Source organism: Heterocephalus glaber, unplaced genomic scaffold (assembly GCF_053883595.1).
Source record: "Heterocephalus glaber isolate CG9 unplaced genomic scaffold, H.glaber_assembly_v1.0 deba00000122, whole genome shotgun sequence".
In the NCBI taxonomy this organism is placed as follows: domain Eukaryota; kingdom Metazoa; phylum Chordata; class Mammalia; order Rodentia; family Bathyergidae; genus Heterocephalus; species Heterocephalus glaber.
This window is the reverse complement of record NW_028258138.1, coordinates 50,906,475-50,926,857: the sequence shown is the minus strand read 5'-3', so window position 1 is coordinate 50,926,857 and position 20,383 is coordinate 50,906,475. Positions and strand designations below refer to the sequence as shown.

Sequence of the window (20,383 nt, the reverse complement as noted above, 5' to 3'; positions counted from 1 at the left end):
GACTAAGGGTGCAATGCTGTGATCAAGAGCGTCCCCATCCTGGATGGAATATAAGGGACAGAAGGAGGGTTGCTGCTTTCACTTGCTGCTGCTTCTACTTCTGCTGCCTCCTGCCTGCTCTGCGATGCCCCTTTGCCATGCCACTCTGCCTTAGAGCCAGCCAATTATGGGCTGTGAGCCAAAATAAACCTTTCCTCCTTTAACTTTAGGTGTTGAGTACTCTCTCAGAACCAAGAAAACCAAGACATTCACTTTGAGAAGAGATGTTCAATTCAGTGATGAGTGTATGTGAGTATTTGTGTGTGTATATCCATGCACACATGTGCACACACACACTGGGGATTAAAGCCAGGTTCTTGGGCATGCTAGGCAGGCACTCAACCGCTGAATTTTATCTTCTGTCCCTACTCAATGTTTTTGATTTGAAAATTTTCCACGATCACTCTCTGTACATTTGTGGAATACCTCTAGAGCAGGTCCAGCAAAACTTTTTGCAATCATGGATATGTTCTATATAAAATGCTGTCCAACATGAAGAAAAGCTATTGAATATGTGTGACTAAAGAACTGAATTTTTATTTTATTTTAATTAATTTTAAGTTAACCACATGAAGCTAGTAGCTCACATATTGGACAGCACAGCTCTAACGGCTCCTAAGGGGCCAACCTTAAGTGAGGACGGTGTGACACGAGAAGATAACTTTTACTTGTGTATAAATAGCAAAACAGAATTAAGCATGTGAGGTCCAGCTAATTTCAAACATCAGCTTTAGATATTTTGAGTTGAGACCAGAAGTAACCATGCCCGTTAAAGGGAAAAATGGATTTTGTAGTATCAGTGAAATGAAAGAACCTCAACCCACTTAGCAAGAAAAACAACAAATCATCAAGCTCATTACTTTTTTTACCTTTTATTCTGCTGGGAATCACAGTCACCCAGTCTGGTCCACTGGAGTTGATGGGCATTTTAATATTGACATCACTTTAGGAAGAATTAAAAAAAAGAAGCATAAGCCTAGATTCAGGGACATTTATTTTCAGTTTTATATCTTTATCTGCAAGTGAAAAAAAATAGATGATTCCACAGAGCATTATGACAAAATATACTTTAAATTGTTAACCAACACAATTAGTAACTAATAAACTAGGTCTCTTGAAATAAGGTTACATGGATATGTAAACTAAAGAGGAATTAAATACTCTTAGAAAGTTTTTACTTTACTATATACTCCTCACCTGTCTTGAAAGTACAAAGTCCAAAATGACTAATTCTGCTTTGAATTACTTCTCTTGAACTTGAGAATGGCTTACACTGAGAGGAATATCTAGATTTCAGACTGCAAGTCTATGCAGCATTAACTCACATATCAGATTCCTTAGGCCTTCTCCAGATCAGAGTCGTTCTGGGGACACTTGCCCCCAGATATGTACACATGCCGTGCTTTGTTCATCATTGCCATGACTCCTCAGTGCCTGTTCCCTTTACTAAAGCATGCAACCCTCAACAACATGAATGGTGCCTCATTCATCGTTTGTCTTTTTAGCACTTAGCACATGTCCTGGACTATTGCTCATGCTGAGTGAATTTTTTTGGACAGCTACATGAAAAACTGAGGGAAAGTGAAGGCCAGAAGAATACTAAAAACTCAGTACAACTATTCCAGAAGCTAAGTCACAATAACTACACTTCTTACATTTAGGTCAAAAACTAATAGCTAGGAAAGGAGATTTAAAAAGGAATTAAGATGTGTTATTAAAAGTACCAACCCCACACAAGGAATGTAAACATTATGTAGTGCAAACATGTACTAATAAAAAAATTTTTTAAAACTAATAACTGGATGGGATGGCACACACCTATAATCACAGCTACTCAGGAAGCTGTGGTAGGAGGATCACAAGTTCAAGATCAGCATGGGCAATTTAGCAAGACCTTGACTCAAAATAAAATTTAAAAACTAGGAGTGTAGCTCAGTGGTAGAGTGCTTGCCTACCATGCCCAAGGCTCTGAGTTCAGTCCCTAGCACTGAAACAACAATAACAAAACAAAATAAGTAAAGTTTTAACTTTCCACACTTTTGATATAGGAATGTACAGTCATAATTTTATTATCTCATCAATTTCAGAAAAGATGTTCTCATTTCAAAAATAATTTTTAAGTTTCTACTATTCTCCAGGTACTGTCCTAGATGGCAGGACTATCACAGTAAACAGAATATACAGTATCTCCTCCCTCACGGAACAGACATTTTAATGATGGAGACAGACAAAAAACAAGTAATGAAAGATGTATATAGAGCTGGCCACACTAGAGAACAGAATGGTCTGTCTTCGATAAATGACATTTAAGAAAAATATGACTTTTAGGAGAACAAATACAAAATACTTTCAGGAGCATAGTTTTATTATACAACAATTATATAATTATATAAAACAATTTGTAGGAAATTTTCCTATACAATTTCACTACAAAACTAACCTGAATCTAGTCATTGTGGAAAAAATAAAACTAAACAATAAAGCAATATTAAAATTGATCATATCATCATAACCAAAATATGCTAAAAAAAAAACAATTCAGGATTAAAGAAATAACTAAATACATTGTGTGATCATAGGTTAGATTAGCTAAAATAGAGAACTGCTATTACTGGGACAATTGGAAAATCCTGAAGACGAAATGAATATTAGCTAGTAGTACTGTATCAATGATAAGTGTCCTAAATGCTATCATTGTGCCATGGTTGTATGTTGGACAAAGTTCATGCTCTTAGAAGATGCATACTTCTGGGGTGCAGTGCCATGATGACTGCAACTTACTCTTAAATGGTCCAGGAGGAAAAAATTAGACGCAGATAACACAAACAAACACATACACATTAGAGAGGAAAATAAAGCAAATGTGGCAAAACATTAACAATGGTGGGCCAGGGATTTAGCTCAGTGGTTTCGCCACCTGCTGCGCAAGCGCAAGGACCAGAGTTCCATCCCCGGTACCAAAAAACAAAACAAAACAAAAAATTAACAATAGTGACTCTAGGAAAAACATATATGGGTGTCATTGTTAAGCAGGGGGGGTTGGTTTCTTTGTTTATGGAATGCAGGGCCTTTGTAGTGAGCAAAATCCCTATCTTTCTATTTTTTAATTTGAAACAAGGTCTTTTAAGTTGCTAAATTGCCCAGGTTAGGCTGAAATGTGTGATCCTTCTGCCTCAGCCTCCTAAAATTCCAGGATTGCAGGAGAATGCTGCCTCATCCAACTTTGAAGAGTTTTTCTTTCTTAACACAAAATTAGAAAGACAAAAAGTACAATCAGGCTAAAATAAAAGGGAAGTTTTCAGGTGATAAGCTCATTCTTTCAAAAGGTCTTTCCTTATACTAATATAGGCTCTTTTAAGCAAAGTACTGTACTACTGTCCTTTCTAAGTTGAACACTTTTTCCCTTAAGGCTAAAGAACAAAAATTATATCACCTTAACTGTCCACCTGTCATTTAGGGAACAAGATACTAAGGCTATGCTTCTTCTAACTTGGGCAAGGCTATGAGCCACCAAAGGAGAGAGGTAAGAAACGGTATCAGCTAAACATTCAGGCCATGAGCTCAAAACAGTATACCCAAAGATCCTTCAAGAGATCAATTTCAATCTATCACTTTTTCTTTCCAGAGAGGCTGGTATAATATTCTAAAACCTTAGCAGAGTGGAAGAAAAGGAAAATCAATTATTAGGACTGTGTCAAATGTTTAGTTTCCAAAGATGTACACCACCTCAAAAACTGCTTTCCCAGCAAACTTCCAGGTAAAGATTCTGTAATGACTCTTACTACAATACTCCATCAGTCAGCCTCAGCCAGGACCTGCAAGTAAGGGCAGGAACAAAAACATTACAGAACCTTAGGCTTTTGGGTTAACAGGTGTTTTTCTGCTTTTAATGGTAGGATTCAGTGTTGGGGTATTTTTAATTTTTTTCACTAATTTAATTCTCTAACTTTTCTCCAACTATTTTTCACGTGGAATTTGAATAAATTATAAACTATGCTCCTTTCTCTTTGCTAGGGTATTAAGTAGATTTACAGACTTCTAAAAAGAAGTAACTGAGTAATCTCTACAACATAGGCCAAAAAAAAAAAAAATGCACAGCAATGAAATAGTCTGTCAATGATAACTAACATGTCTGAGATCTGAATCTGGGATCAAAGATAAAACTTTTGATTTTGTTTTTAGTCTGGTTGCTGTTTAGCTTTATTTTCATTTTTGTAGTGAGCCATACAAAGTAACAGGCTTCTCAAGAAGACTACAGTAAACACACTGAGTAAGGCTCCCTCTGCTGGCATGGCATGAGTCCACTATACATGTGCATAAACTGACACCACCAAAAGTTGACTTCAGAACTGGAAAATCGGAAAGTTTTATTTCAGGAGTCCCTACAGACCACATACTTTATGGTAGCAACTTTTCCTCTACTAAGGAGAGTAGATATAAAATATGAAATTTTTTAAGGTACCCAGATGTGCTCCCTAACAGTGTTTAAGAAGTATATTATTTGAGGCCAGGTGTGGTAACACACACCTGTAATCCCAGCACTTGGGAGGCTGAGGCGAGAGGATCACTGTAAGTTCAAGGACAGCCTGGACTACAGAGTGAGTTCAGAGCCAGCATGAACTACAAACAAGATCCTGTCTCAAAAAACAAAAAAGTATATTAGATTAAAAAGTGAAAAGTTATGTATTCAAATAATTGTGCCTTTTGACCATGTAGCTTCTATAACTTTTTCTTTTTAAAATATTTTTATTTTTAATTCATACACAGTAATTCTATATACTTATTAGGCAGAGTGTGACTTTTCAATATATACAGTGTATGTAATGTATAATGATCAGAATAGGATAACTGGCCTATTATCTCAAGCATTTATCATTTATTTGTCTTAGAAACATTCAAAATCCTTTGTACTAGTTATTTCAAAATACTCAATTAGGATCAGGGATTTAGCTCAGTAGCACCACGCCTGCCCTACAAATGAAAGGTCCTGAGTTCGATCTTCAGTACCAAAAAAGAAAAAAGAATGCTCAAAATACTCATTTAATTGTTCTCAACCATAGTTACCCTATTGTGCTATAGAGCATTAAAAGTTATTCCTCTGATCCAACATAACTTTACTTCTTAGGAATGTTATTTTACTTCAGAACCATATGGAATATTGAAGAAAACAGTTTTCAATTCATGATTCCACACATTCCATTTTCCCATTAGTCCATATATTAATAATTATGCTGAAAATGTTTTATGCTTACATTAAAAATAGGAATTTGAGTGCAACATTGCAATTTCAACAACTGTTAATTTAAAAAATACAGTTTTCTGTGATATACCTGGCTTTCTATGCTTGTCAACCCAGCTAATAATGCCATAATCAGTCTTTTTTCCTATCAATAATTATTCATATGATTTAAAAATTGGCATTATGTCACTTTGGAAAGTTTTTTTCTAGTTTGACACAAAGTTACAGCACAACCCTAACTATCAAAGCCTTAACAGCCTTGTTCTTGGATAATGTTTTTATGTTTATTAGGACATGTTTGCTATAAAGAATGATTACATCCATCACGGGGAGTTGGTACATGTACATAGCACATCTTCATTCTTTTCACTTCCCCTTGTCCTCCTATGCCTCCCCACTCCTTCTATCTCTAGTTTCTCTTCCCACTTGCACAGCTGGATGATTTTTTAAAAATCTGTCTGTGAATAAGTAATCTTGAGGCCAGGAGTGGTGGCACACGCCTGTAATCCCAGCACTTGGGAGGCTGAGGCTGAGGCAGGAGGATCATGAGTTTGAGGCCATCCTGAGCTACATAGTGAATTCAAGGCCAGCCTGAACTACATAGTGAGACCATCTCAAAAAAACAAAAAATTAAAAATTAAAAATAAAGTAATCTTGCCTACAGTTATAAATACTGTGAATAGATCTGAAGTAAAACAAATATCAGGGTAAGAACAAAATTTCAAAAGTAAAAGATCTTTAATTTGATCTTCAGTAAGCACTAAACATCCCTTTTAACTCTAACCAAAAACACAAATCTGAGTTTATTTTCTTATTTACCACCTCTTAAATTGGGTCGAGTTGAGAGAGATGAGGAATACACTCAAAACAAGAAAGCCTCCCAAATGGGACCAGGAGAGTGGAAGGGCTTTTGAATGACCCCTGAAACAAGGAGCACATACCTCTGGAAGAAAGCACTCTCGGACGCAGTTAGGAGGCCCTTTAGGTATCCACCTTTGAAATGGTTAATTCTGCTGCTACAGGGGAGCTTCTTTGGCTTGAAGCAGAACCAGGGCTCTCCAGTGTAGAGATCTGTGAAGTTACACAGAGGCAGACTCCCAGGAAGACACACATTGCACTCAGTAGTTTCAGAAATTCTTCCTGAACGGAACAGACTCTTGAAAAAGACCCTATCTGGTTTCTCTTCCTGCAGGTGTTGAAGAACTCTGATCCCTTCACTGGGGTGAACCAGAGATATGGACACTTTAACTTTGCCTGGCCAGAGCAAAGTAAAAAATACCTTGTAAAAGCCATTCTGGTAGTCGACCACCCTGCCCACAGCCCCTGCCTGCAGCTTGGAGGAGTGGATTCTGGCCTGTAAGTAGTCTCCACCATACTTCTTGGGCTTTCTTTGAAAATCCTGCACATGAACCAGCACTTCCAGCTGACTTCCCACCTTGAAGAAGGCTGCAGAGTTCAAAATGACAAAGTAGCTAGAAGAAGGATCAGTGCTCTTCACAAAGGGGACTAGGCCCACATCAGACACCTGCCACTGCAAGGCAGCCAGCAAGGAGTCCTCCTCCATGCGCTCCCGACTGGACAGGGTCTGGCGCTCATAGCCACAGTAGGGATTCCGGCTGATGCCTGCAGCCTGGGAGGAAACAAACTGTCCACTGCTGTCAATGAATGTGGCTGACACAGTCTCACGGTCCAAGTACTAGAGAGAAAGACACAATCAATAGAAACCACTGCTATAATAAGTCTCTGAATATTCACCAAACAAACCTTCAGTTCAAATTTGTAGAAATAAAAAACATAGCTCACAGTTTTTTAGGACTATCTTACTGTAATGCAATAAAATTAATATGATAAATCCATGAAGCAATCTCTACACTTTTGCAAATTTTACTAAAAGAGCTCTACCAGGTTTTTACAGTGATTTATCAGAGAAAAAAATCCCCTGAGCTTCTACCAGAGAAAGAGGAAAAGAAACCATTTTGAAATACTCCAGAGTATTGTGTTCTTAACAAAGCCTATCATCAAAAGAAACTGTTTTACCAAAAGAGTTCTGAGGTTTCACCAGGGCCTACTTGAGAGAAGAAAAATACCCAACACCAGCCCACTGTATGGGGAAAAATCAAGAAAAACTAGTGAAGTCCACAGCCAAGGGGTACATGCTTACTACAAGACTGAGACCTAATGACAGATAACAGAATGACTCCCCTCCCCCCATGCCTTATTACCACATCACTTCAGTTCATCATGTCCACATCATCACCCAGTTCATCATGTCCAAGTTTCAACAAAAAATTATAAGGTGGCTGGGGATTTAGCTCAGTGGCACCGTGCCTGCCTTGAAAGCACAAGGAACCTGAGCTCGATCCCCAGTACCAAAAAAATAAATTCAAAAAATTATAAGGCAACCAATAAGGCAAAAAAGACTTTGAAGACACAGAGCGAGCATTAGAACCAGACTCAGATATTTAAAAATGTCAGAATTATCAGACTGAGATTAAAAACAATGATGAATGCAGTTTAGTGGTACACCACTTGCCTGGCCTTGCATTCAATCCCTAGCACTACAAAAAATTTTTTTAATTTAAAAATATTTTTTCAGGGGAAGAAAGAAGATCACATAGGCTTGTAACTTGAATCTAAATAAAGAAAGGACGAATATCAGAGAAGGATAAGTGGAAGCAAAATAAAAGGGCTTTTTGATGGGTTGGTCTGTTTGTTGAAGATGGGTTCTCATTAAGTTGCTGAGGTTGGTGTTGAACTTCTGGGTTCAAGCAGTCCTGCCTCAGCTTTCAAAGAAGCTGGGGCTACAGGCACACACCACCCCACTCAGCTAGTTTTCTTAATCTTAACTGATTTGAAGGACAACAGATTGATAAAAGTAATAACAGCAACATTATAGGATTATGTATACTTATGTAGATACATATGCTTATATATGATTACATACAAGTGAAGTGAATGGCAGCAATAATCCAAGAAATAGAATGAACTATGAATATTTTATATAATGTAATAAGCATTACCCACTGATAAACTATTATTTTAAAGTGAACTCTGACTAGCTGTAAATGTATATTGCATACACTAGGGTAGCCTCTAAAAATTTTTGAAAGGAAGTATAACTGATATACTAAGAAAGGGGAGATTCCTCAAAAAAGTAAGACTGCAAATTCCATTCAACCCTTTTAGGTATTTTCCTAAAAGAGTTAAAAGACATCATATTACAGTGATACATGCATACCCATGTTTATAGCAGCACAATTCATAATAACTAAATCTTGGAAGTGGCCTATATATCCATCAACAGGTGAGTATATAAAGAAAATATGATGTTTATTCCCAATAGAGTATTACTCTCCATAAAGAAGGATAAATGAGAGCCAGGGATTTAGCTCAGTGGCACTGCACCTGCCTCAAAAGCGCAAGGTCCTAAGTTCGATTTCTGATACCAAAAAAAAAAAGAAGGATAAATGAGTTGTTTGTAGGAAAATTGACGCACCTTGAGACCATAATGTCAAATGAAATAAAAAATACAAGCTTAAACACTGCATGGTTTTGCTATAAGAGAAACCCAAAACATAGAGAGCAAAATAAAAGATGGATAATAGGAAGTAGGGAGATGGCTGTTTTTCAAAAGGAAGGGAATTAGAGACAGAGGCAGGTGGGAGGGAGAGGAGGGAAAGGGGATGAAAAGAGAATTGAGATGTGTTATGTACATGCACCAACTCCCTACAAGGAATGTAATCCTTAAATAATGCAAACATATACTAATAAAAAATTAAAACTAGGGGAAAAAAAGGCAAGAAAATGGAATTCTATAAATTGCTCAATTTAAAGCACAAAAAGAAAAAGTGGAAGATTAAAAAAAAGAACAAAGAACTATGATAACAAATATAGTAGATATTAATCCAATTATATCAGTATTCACTTTAAACATCAATGGTCTAAAAACACCAAGAGGTTATCAGAATGGATCAAAACCCAAGGCCTAATTTTATGTTGTCTATGAGAAACTTATTTTAAAATAAAAGGATGAAGATACACCATTGTTAACACCAACCAAAAGAAAGCAGTAGAAGCTATCTTAAGACCCAGACCCAGGAGACTTCAAAGCAAGGAGAGTTATGAAAGGTAGGAGGAATTACATTAAAAAGTTATCAAAGGATAGGAGGATGTTATGTAGGATAAAAGGTCAATTCTCCAATTCTACGCATTTAATAATAGAAGGTCAAAATATGTGAAATAAAACAAACAGAGGAATAGGTGAATCCACACTTTAGTTGGAGACCTCAACATTCCTCTATCAGAAATGGACACGGGGCTAAGGACGCAGCTCAGTGGTACAACACGTGCTTACCATACATGAGGCCCTGGGTACAATCCCCAGCACATAAACACATTAAAGTAAAAGAACCTAACATGACAGATCCAGCAGGGAGAAAACAACAGCACCAATAATAAACTGGATATAACTGACATCTATAAACTACTTCATGTCATGCTCACATGAAACACTCACCAAAACAGATCATACTGTAGCCCATAAAATGAACATAAACAAATTTTAAGCATAAAAATCATAAAATATCTTCCCTCAGACCATAAAGGAACTAACCTATAGGTCAACAACAGAAACTACATGGGTCACACAAATCAAACATAAAATCTCAAAAGAAAGATAAAAAATATCTTGAACTACATGAAAATGAACATATAATATATAAAATATTATTGAATACAGCAAACAGTGCTTAGAGGGGAATTTATAATAGTAAACATTTATGTTAAAGAAAAAGATTTAATATCAATAAGCTTCCAACTTAGAAAACCTAGAAAAGGAGTAATTAAATACAAAATAAGCAGAAAATATTAATAAAAATTATAACAAATCAGTGAAATTCAAAACAGAAATCAATAGAGAAAATTAACAAACAAAAGCTTGTTCTTTTAAAAGAAAAAGGGGAATGGGGGCATTTTTAAAAAATCAAGCTGTATTACGTACATATACCAACTACCCAAGATGACTGTAAAATGTATGTACTGTAAACATGTACTAATAAATAAAACAACAATAATAACAGGTCTGGAGGATTAAGCTCAGTGGTTCCGTTGCCTGCCTTACGGTATGAGGTCCCGAGTTCAATCCCCAGTACCAAAAAAATAAAACAATAATAATAAAAGTGAACCGGGTGTGGTGGTATACACCTACAATCCCAGCACTCAGGAAGCTGAGGCTGGAGGATCGCTATGAGTTTGAGGCCAGTCTGGGGTACAAATTGACTTCAAGGCCTTCCTGAACTTCAAGCCCCAGCACTGCAAAAACAAAAATAAAGATATAAGTGCAGTAGTTCCCTTACCTATGGTTTTACTTTCCACAGTTCCAGCTACCCATGGTCAACTGTGGTTTGAAAATAACAAATGAAAAATTTCAGAAATAAATAATTCTTTTTTTTTTTTTGGTACCAGGGATCAAACTCGGGACCTTGAGCTTGCGAGGCAGGCAGCAGAACCACTGAGCTAAATCCCTGCCCCAGAAATAAATAACTATTAAATTATAAATTACACATGATTTTTGAGTAGCATGATGAAATTCTGACTCATTCTCTCATGACAAGAATCACCCCTTTATGGACTGGGGATTTAGCTCAGTGGCACCGTGCCTGCCTAGCAAGCACAAGGTCCTGAGTTCGATCCCAGGTACAAAAAAAAAGAATCACCCCTCTGTCAGCACATCCATGCTGTATACGCTACCTGCTTGCCAGTCAGTAATTTTCTGTTATGAGAACAACCACCACAGTATCACAATGTGTGTACACAGGCTTGGATACTATCCTGTTTCAAGCACCTACTGGGGGGCTTAAAACATATCCCCCACAGATAAGGGAACCTACTTTATGCAAATTAGTACTAACTGCCAAAGTCATTGAAATTAGCAACTACATTCACTGAGAGCAAAGAATGGGAAAAGAATCCAATTATGTACTTAATAGTGCTATTTTTGAAGTTTTCTTTTTTTTCATGAATTCTTTTAATGAATAAATGCATAGATGGACAAATAAAAAAAGTTATATACATAAATGGAAACCTCATCTTTTATTATGCAAAGTTAAAGTGAAGGCGTGAGCAGTAGAAGAACAACAAAGCAAAACAAAAAATTTCATTCCTCATTAGCTAACCCACTTCACTGCTCCTTGCAAACCACTTAAACAAGGTGCTGGGTTGACTGTGTCCCCCAAGGTTCATGTGTTGGAATCTGAATCCCCAAATTCATGTTTTAATGATATTTGGAGAAGAATTTGGGAAGTAATTAAGACTAGATAAGGTTGGGAGGGTGGGTCCCCACGATGGGATAAGTAGCTTCATGAGAGGCAGAGGCCTGACTAACACACTTGCTCTGTCTTTCTACATGATACCTTCTACTGTGTCGTAATACAGCAAGCAAAGGCCAGTGCCATCTTGGATTCCTGAGACATCAGAACTAAGCAGATAAACTTTTATTTTTTTATAAACCTAGTCTCAGGTATTTCATTATAGAAACAATAAAATAAGAGGCAAGGCATCAGGCTCCCCACTTAGGCCTAACCACTTCAAAATTCTACACAAAGGGCCAGGATGTAGCTCAGCAGCACAGCACTGAACCATAAGTTATCTACACACTGAAATGGAAAGTGTAGATGTGACTTCATTCAAATAAAACTTTTGTGAAAAAAAAAAAAAAAACTATTGTGAGACAAAAAAATAACCTTCTCAGCCAGGTGCAGTGGCATATGCCTATAATCCCAGCACTGTGGGAGACTGAGACAAAATGATCAAAAGTATGAACCCAACCGGGCATGGTGATGCACACCTGTAATCCCAGCACTTGGGAGGCTGAGGCAGGAGGATTGCCATGAGTTCAAGACCAGCCTGGGCTACATAGTGAATTCAAGTCAAGCCTGAACTACACAGTGAGACCTTGTCTCAAAAAAAAAAAAAGAGGGCCAGGGATTTAGCTCAGTGGCACCATGCCTGCCTCACAAGCGCAAGGTCCTGAGTTCAATCGCCGGTACAAAAAAAGAAAGAAAAAAGTATGAACCCAGCCTGAGCAACTCAGCAACTCAGTGGGATCAAGACTCGACATAAAAAAGGATTCAAATACAAAAGAGGACAGGAAAGAATAAAGAAAAGGTGGGATAAATATAAACTAAATAGCAAATGGTAGATATAACAATAATCCTTTCAATAAATATATTAAATATAAACAATTGGAGTCTGGAAAATCCCTATAATCACAGCACTCAAGAGGCTGAGGCAGGATGATTGCCATGAGTTTGAGACCAGTGTGGGCTACATAGTGAGTTCAAGGCCAACCTGAATTACATTGTGAGACCCTGTCTCAAAAAAAAAATTAAAAACAAGACCATACTGGCTATAACAAACCTGCTTTAAATATAAAATCAAAAACAGATTTAAAAAAAAATTTTTAAAAGATGAAAAAGGATATACGTTAACACCAAACAATGGAAAGCTAAAGTACCTATATAATACCGGACAGAGTACATTTCTAACCAAAATATATGGCAATGATGAAAGCCATTTCACAATAAAGCACTAAATTCATTAAGAAAACACAATCATTCAGGTTAACCTTCTGGGCCACGGTACCACTGCCCAGAGTGCAGAGGAGCATAGCTGCCCCCAATGCAGAGGAGGTGAACCTTCCGGGCAATCATACCACTGCCCCAAGTGCCAAGGAGGTGAGCCATGCAGGCACCAGCAGCATACACTCTCCCCAATACCCTCCCGATGAAATGAGAAGACACATAAACAAGTCTCAAAACCAGACTTTCAGATCACCTAAAGCAACCACAAAGAGCAATGGGATGGAACAATCTGATACTCAACCACCTGGACTCCCTGAACTGGCAAGCAAAAAGGATCTGGAAAAAATGAATTCAGAAATAATTTCACAGATAACAGCAGAGATTGTGCCCATAGTGCAAGATGTGATTAACAAATTTAGAGAGGACACAGATAAAAAATAGAGGAGCTGAGGAACATGATAGAATCCCAAGATAGGAAACAAATGGAATCTATAAAACAGATACAAACAGATTTCCAGGAGATTAAAAACTCCATTGAAAGCTTATGCAGCAGAATGAGCCACCGTGAGGACAGAATTTCAGATATAGAAAATAAGATTACAATTAGTGTCAAGGAAAAGAAAAATTTCTTTAAAATAGTAAGGAACCACAAGAAATGACTCCAGCATCTGCTAGACGATGCAAAGAAGAATAACATAAGACTGATTGGAGTCAATGAAGAAACCGGACAGAGTGCAGATGACATAAAAACTTTTCACAGAAGTGATGGCAGAAAACTTGCAAGCAGAGGAAAAGAACTTGACATACAGATAAGTGAGGCAATAGGACTCCAAATAGCCTTGATCAAAAAAAAAAAATCTACACATAGGCATATAATAGGATTTCAGAAACCCAACAGAAAAAAAAATTCTACAAGCAGTTAGAAAAAAGAAACAAATCACAAACAAAGGGAAGGCCATCAGAATCACAGCAGACTTCTCAACACAAACCATCAAGGCAAGGAGAGCTTGGAGTGACATATTCCAAGCCCTAAAGGAAAACACTGTCCAACCCACACTGATGTACCCTGCAAAACAATCTTTCAAAATTGATGGAGAAATAAGATACTTTCATGACAAAGAGCACCTTAGGAGCTTCATGAATACCAAACTAGCACTCCAAAAAATTTTAGACAATATCCTAGGAAAAGACAACAAGGATGACAACACCAGGAATCCCAGAAAAATGAATCCATCAGGCATGACAAGAAATTAAAAGCAAAGGGAGAGAATCCAACAAAAACAAAAAGTCATGACAAGGATAAGTCAAAATGTATCAGTTATAACCATCAATGTTAATGGTCTCAATTCAGCAATCAAAACAAATAGACGGGCAGAATGGGTCAGGAAACAAGATCCAACAATATGCTGCATATAAGAAACACACTTAATTCAAAAAGAAACTCATAGACTGAAAGTTAAAGGGTGGAAAACAATACTCCATGCAACATGAACCCGAAAAAAAGCAGGAGTAGCTATCCTCTTTGCAGATCAAGTGGATTTCAAACCAACACTGATTAAGAGAGAGAAATAAGGATACAACATCCTTGTAAAGGGAACAATCCAAGAAGAAGAGATGACAATCATAAATATATATGGACCAAACACTAGTGCACCCAACTATATAAAACAAACACTAATGGACATGAAAAATCAAATAAGCACTAATTCAGTAATAGTGGGGGACCTCAATACCCCACTGTCAAAAATAGATCAACTAGACAAAAAACAAGCAATGAAATACTAGAACTCAAGCTCTTGAACAAATGAACTTAACAGATATTAACAGAGTGTTCCACCCCACAAAAATCAGAATATACATTCTTTTCAGCTGCACATGGGTCGTTCTCCAAAATAGACCACATGTAGGGGATTTAGCTCAATGGTTCTGTCACCTGCTTCGCAAACACAAGGTCCCGAGTTTGATCCCCAGTACCAAAAAACCCCAAACAAACAAAATAGACCACATACTCGCTCACAGAACATGTTTAAATTAAGTGCAAAGGAAGTGAAGTTATCCCCTGTATATTATCAGACCATAGTGGGATGAAATTAGAGATCAATAGCAAAAGAAGTTGCAAGAATTTCATCAACACATAGAAACTGAACAACACACTTCTGAAAAACCAATGAGTCACAGGGGAAATTAAAGAAGAAATCAGACAATTCCCACAATTAAAAGACAAGGACAATACAACATATCGGAATCTATGGTACACACTGAAAGAAGTCTTACAAGTTACATTCATAGCAGTAAATACTCATATTAGGAAAACAGAGCAAGCCAATTAAACAACCTGATGCTGAACCTCAAGCTTCTAGAAAAAGAAGAGCAGGACAAAGCCAAAGCTCATACAAAGAAGGAAATTATAAAGATCAGAGGAGAAATCAATGCAATGGAGACTAAGAGAATGATACAAAAAAAAAAAAATCAATGAAACCAAGAGTTGGTTCTTCGAAAGAATCAACAAAATTGACAAACCATCAGCCAACCTTATCAGAAAAAGAAAAGAAAAGGCCCAAATCCATGCAATTAGGAATGAAAAGGACGAAAGTATAATGGACACAACCGAAATCCAGAGGATCATCCATACCTACTTTGAGAACCTATACGCCAATAAGATGTAAAACACAGAAGAAATGGACAGATTCCTAGATACATATGAATTATCAAAGATGAATGAAGAAGACCTAAAAATTCTAAACAACCCAATATCAATCAATGAAATTGAAAACTTAATTAAAAGCTTAGCAACTAAGAAAAGCCCGGGTCCAGGTGGCTTCACTGCTGAATTCTATAAGACATTTAGAGACGAACTACTGCCACTACTATTTAAACTCTTCAATGAAATTGAAAAGGAAGCAATACTCCCAAATTCATTCCTGGAAGCAAGCATCACCTTGATCCCCAAAGCAGAGAAAGACCCAACTGAAAAAAAGAACTGTAGGCTAATCTCACTAATGAACATTGATGCAAAAATCCTTAACAAGATATTGGCAAATAGAATGAAGAAGATCATACATCCTGACAAAGTGGGATTCATCCCAGGGATGCAGGGATGGTTCAACATACGCAAATCAATCAATGTAATACACTATATCAATAGAGCCAAGGACAAAAACCATATGATCATCTCAATAGATGCAGAAAAAGCACTTGACAAAATGCAATACACATTTATGACAAAAACCCTACAAAAAATTGGAATACATGTTCTCTACCTCAATCTTATAAAAGCCATCTATAAAAAACCAACAGCCAATATACTAAATGGTCAAAAACCGAAATCCTTCACACTAAAATCAAGAATAAGACAAGGATGTCCACTATCACCACTCCTGTTCAACAGAGTGTTCGAAACATTAGCCACAGCAATTAGACAAGAGAAAGAAATAAAAAGAATAAAGATAGGAAATGAAGAAGTCAAGTTGTCACTATTTGCATAAGATGTAATACTCTATACAGAAGACCCCCAAAAGTCTTCTAGACTTAATAACCAAATTCAGTAAAGTAGCTGGATACAAGGTCAACACACAAAAATCAATAGCTTTCCTCTACACTAACAACAGACTCACTGAGAGAGAAATAGGCCAAACAATTCCTTTCAAATAGCATCTAAGAAACTGAAATACCTAGGAATCAACCTAACAAAAGAAATCAAAGACCTCTTCTCTGAAAACTATAGCACTCTGAAAAGAGAGATTGAAGATGATATCAGAAAATGGAAAGACATCCCTTGCTCCTGGGTAGGAAGAATCAACATAGTGAAAATGGCCAGACTTCCAAAACTACTATATAGATTCATTACAATCCTAATTGAAATTCCAGCAGCATACTTCATGGACTTTGAGAAAACAATACAAAAGTTCATCTGGAATAAGAAGAGACCCAGAGTAGCAAAAGCAATTCTAGGTAACAGAGACATGGCAGGGGGTATCACAACCCTCAACCTGAAACTATACTACAAAGCTACTGTGATAAAAACAACACGGTACTGGCAAAGAAACAGACCTGAGGACCAGTGGAACAGATTAGAAGATGCAGAAACAACTCCAGACACACTCAGCCACCTCATCTTCGACAAAGGAGCCAAACACCCTCACTGGAAGAAAGATAGCCTCTTTAATAAATAGTGCTGGAAAAACTGGGTTTCAGCCTGCCAAAGATTAAAACTAGACCTGTATCTCTCGCCATGCAGTAAACTAAAATCAAAATGGATTAAAGATCTAAATATTAAAATAGAAACACTGAACCGGCTGGAACAGAGGTTAGGTAGAACTCTTGCAGACATTGGTGTAGGAAAAGATTTTATGAACAAAACCTCAGTTGCCCATGAACTAACACAAACAATAAGTGGGATCTCTTCTTATCGAAAAGCTTCTTCACAGCAAGAGAAACCACCAGCAGTGTGAAGAGACAACCCACAATGTGGGAAAAAATCTTCACCTGCTGTTCCTCAGACAAAGGTCCACTATCTTGAATCTATAAAGAACTTAAACAAATCAGACCTCCCAAATTTAAAGACCCAGTCCAAAAATGGGCATCTGAAATGAACAGACATTTCTCAGACAAAGAAGTAGAAATAGAAAATAAATACATGAAAAAATGTTCAACATCACTGGTCATTCGAGAGATGTAAATGAAAACAATGCTGAGATTCCTCCTCACTCCAGAAAAAATGGCTGCTATTATGAAATCAACCAATAACAAATGCTGGTGGGGCTGTAGGGAAAGAGGAACCCTGCTCCACTGCTGGTGGGAGTGTAGACTGGGGCAGCTACTGTGGAAATAACTATGGAGATACCTCAAAGAACTAGAACTGGAAGTCCCATTTGACCCAGCTATTCCCCTGCTGAGTATCTTCCCCAAAGAATTAAAAGAATCATACCACAGTGATATATGTGCACCCATGTTCATAGCAGCACAATTTGTAACAGCTAAAACTTGGAAGCAGCCCAACTGCCCATCAACTGGAGACTGGATAAAGAAAATGTCATTTTTTTAATATGGAGTACTACTCAGCCATAAAAAAATAAGAAATTAGAGACATTTATAGCTAAATGGATGCACATTGAGGTGATACTCTTAAGTGAAATAAATAGGACACACATGTATATATATCAAATAGTTTCTCTGGTGTGAGAAACTGAAAGTGTAAATAAGGACTAAAAGGTATAATAGATAATGTGAAATAGGAAGAAAAGGAGCAAAGGGGAATAGGAAGTGGGAGGGGTAAGGGAAAGGAAAGAAGGGAATGGAATTAATATGAGAAAATGGCAAATTGGAAGCAAAGTCTTTGTAAATAGGGAGGGATGGAGGGATTGAAGGGAGGGCAAGGGAATTGGAAAAAATAAGAACCAAGAGAGATTATGTAGATGTGCAGATTTCCAATGATGAATGTCATTATATTTTATACCTAAAATGTACCAATAAAACTAATTAAAAAAAAAAAAGAAAACACAATCATTCTAAATATTTATGTACCCTCCTTCAAAACTTCAAAACACAAAGTAAAAACCGTCATACTTGCACAGAAAATAGACAAATATATAATTTTAGTCACAGATTTCAATAACCGTCCTTTAATAACTGACACAGCATGCTGACTGAAAATAGTGAACATAGTGAAGACTTGACCAACCCCATGAACCATGTTGATCTGACTCTTACAAAGTATTCCACCCAATAACAATGAAATCCACATTCTTTTCCAGGATACATAAAATATGCACTAGAGCAGACCATATTCTGGTCCATAAAACAAACCTCAATAATTTTATTATTTATTTATTTATTTATTTATGGTACCAAGGATCGAACTTGGGACCTTGCACTTGCAAAGCAGGCGGCAGAACCACTGAGCTAAACCCTGGCCCAAACCTCAATAATTTTAAAAACAATTCATATAACGTATGTTCTTGAGGAATTAAGAATAACAGAAAGATATTTATAAAATACTCAAATATTTGAAATTTAAGTAATTCTAAATAACCCATGCATCAAAGAAAAAAATCAAAGGGAAAATTGGAATGTATTTTGAACTGAATGAAAATGAAAACAAACTGTATCAAAACTTGTGGTACGCCACTACAGTAGTACATAAAAGGAAATTTATAGCACTAAATATTTCATTAATAAAGAAAGTTCTCAAATAAATCACCTCACTTCCCTCTTAATATACTAGAAAGACAAGCCAGGCATTGTGGCACACGCCTGTAATCCCAGCACTAGGGAGGGTGAGGTAGGAGGATCACCTCGAGTTCAAAGCCAGCCTGGCTAAATAGTGAGTTCAGGGCCATCCTGAACTACAAAGGGAGAACCTGCCTCAAAAAAACCAAACAAAACCCAAAAAAAACCTAGAAAGACAAGTAGAAGAAGAGAAATCATAAAATTCAGAATGCAGCCAGCCATAGAGGCTCACACCTGTAATCCCAGCACTCTGAGAGGCTCAAGCAGGAGTATCACAAATTTGAGCCCAGCCCCAGAAACTTAGCGAAGTGCCAAGACTGTTCCAAAATGAAAAATATAAGGGCTGAGGATGTAGCTCAGTGAGAAGCCCCTGGGTTCAATCCCCAGTAATGCACACACACACACACAAACACACACAAACCCAGAGTGAAAAAGCAATAAAAGTTTGTTCTTAGAAAAGATCAATAAAACTGATAAATCTCTAGCTTGCTTGATTAAAAAAGAAGACAGGAATTATCAACATCAGAAATGAGAGAATGACAATGCCACAAATTCCATGGATATTAAAAGGGTAATTAGGAGTTCTGGAAAATGGCTGAAATAGTAAATTATTATGGTAGTGTACACCTATAATCCCAACACTCGGGAAGTTGAGGCAGAACAGCGAGTTCAAGATTGACCTGGCTACAAAATGAGACCCTGTCTCAAAAAAAAAAGGAGAGGGGGTTGTGTTCTGTGTTTTTATCACAACTTTCATGATTGCTGAGAAAGATCTTTACTTGGGCTATATCTGAACCTGACTCCCCATGACTGACCTGCAACACTGAGCCTTGCCCATTGCTGCCCCCAATGACTCCATCCCACAACCCCTCCTTGTCTATACCCACAAGGCAGCCACGTCAGCTGTCCTCACTGTGGTCAGAGAGGAGCACCTCCCCCACCCATGACACCCAGGGCAGGTGAGCTGAGCTGGCAGTGCAGAAAGTGGGTTAGCAGACAGGAGACTATACACATGCGGACTTGGCTTTCTCATCTATATAAGCAGAGCTCCTCACTCTCATCAGGCCAGTTCAGGAAACCTCCCTCATCCACTACCCCCTTTTGCTGCACCATACGCCTCAATAAAGCCTTTTTGGACAGTTTTATTTTGCCTATTTGTTAATTCTGTTTCAAGTAGACCAGGCTGAGCCAGTTGCACTAAGAAGTGTTAATACTAGGGGCTACTTTCCTGAAAACATTTTGCCGTCAAAGAGAGCTGCTAAGGTCTAGGACAGTGGTGGCAAACTGATGACACACA

The 20,383-nt window shown here is 37.4% G+C and overlaps 1 protein-coding gene and 1 long non-coding RNA gene across 6 annotated transcripts in view; one reads left to right on the top strand and one right to left on the bottom strand.

The window, feature by feature from the left end:
* The window catches only part of LOC110344529 (uncharacterized), a 35,024-nt gene extending 34,474 nt beyond the window's left edge, over window positions 1-550 (top strand). The window contains exon 5 of the long non-coding RNA XR_002387135.2: window positions 210-550. This is a non-coding gene — a long non-coding RNA (uncharacterized LOC110344529). The remainder of the gene's footprint in view (window positions 1-209) is intronic.
* Window positions 1-20,383, bottom strand: part of Nxpe3 (neurexophilin and PC-esterase domain family member 3) — a 44,334-nt gene that overhangs the window by 10,331 nt on the left and 13,620 nt on the right. For all 5 annotated transcript variants that reach the window (XM_004857998.4, XM_087214665.1, XM_087214655.1 and 2 more), the window contains 2 exons: window positions 6,220-6,974; window positions 909-982 (listed from right to left, as the gene is read on the bottom strand). In XM_004857998.4, the coding sequence (XP_004858055.1) occupies window positions 909-982; window positions 6,220-6,974 (829 nt within the window). The remainder of the gene's footprint in view (window positions 1-908; window positions 983-6,219; window positions 6,975-20,383) is intronic.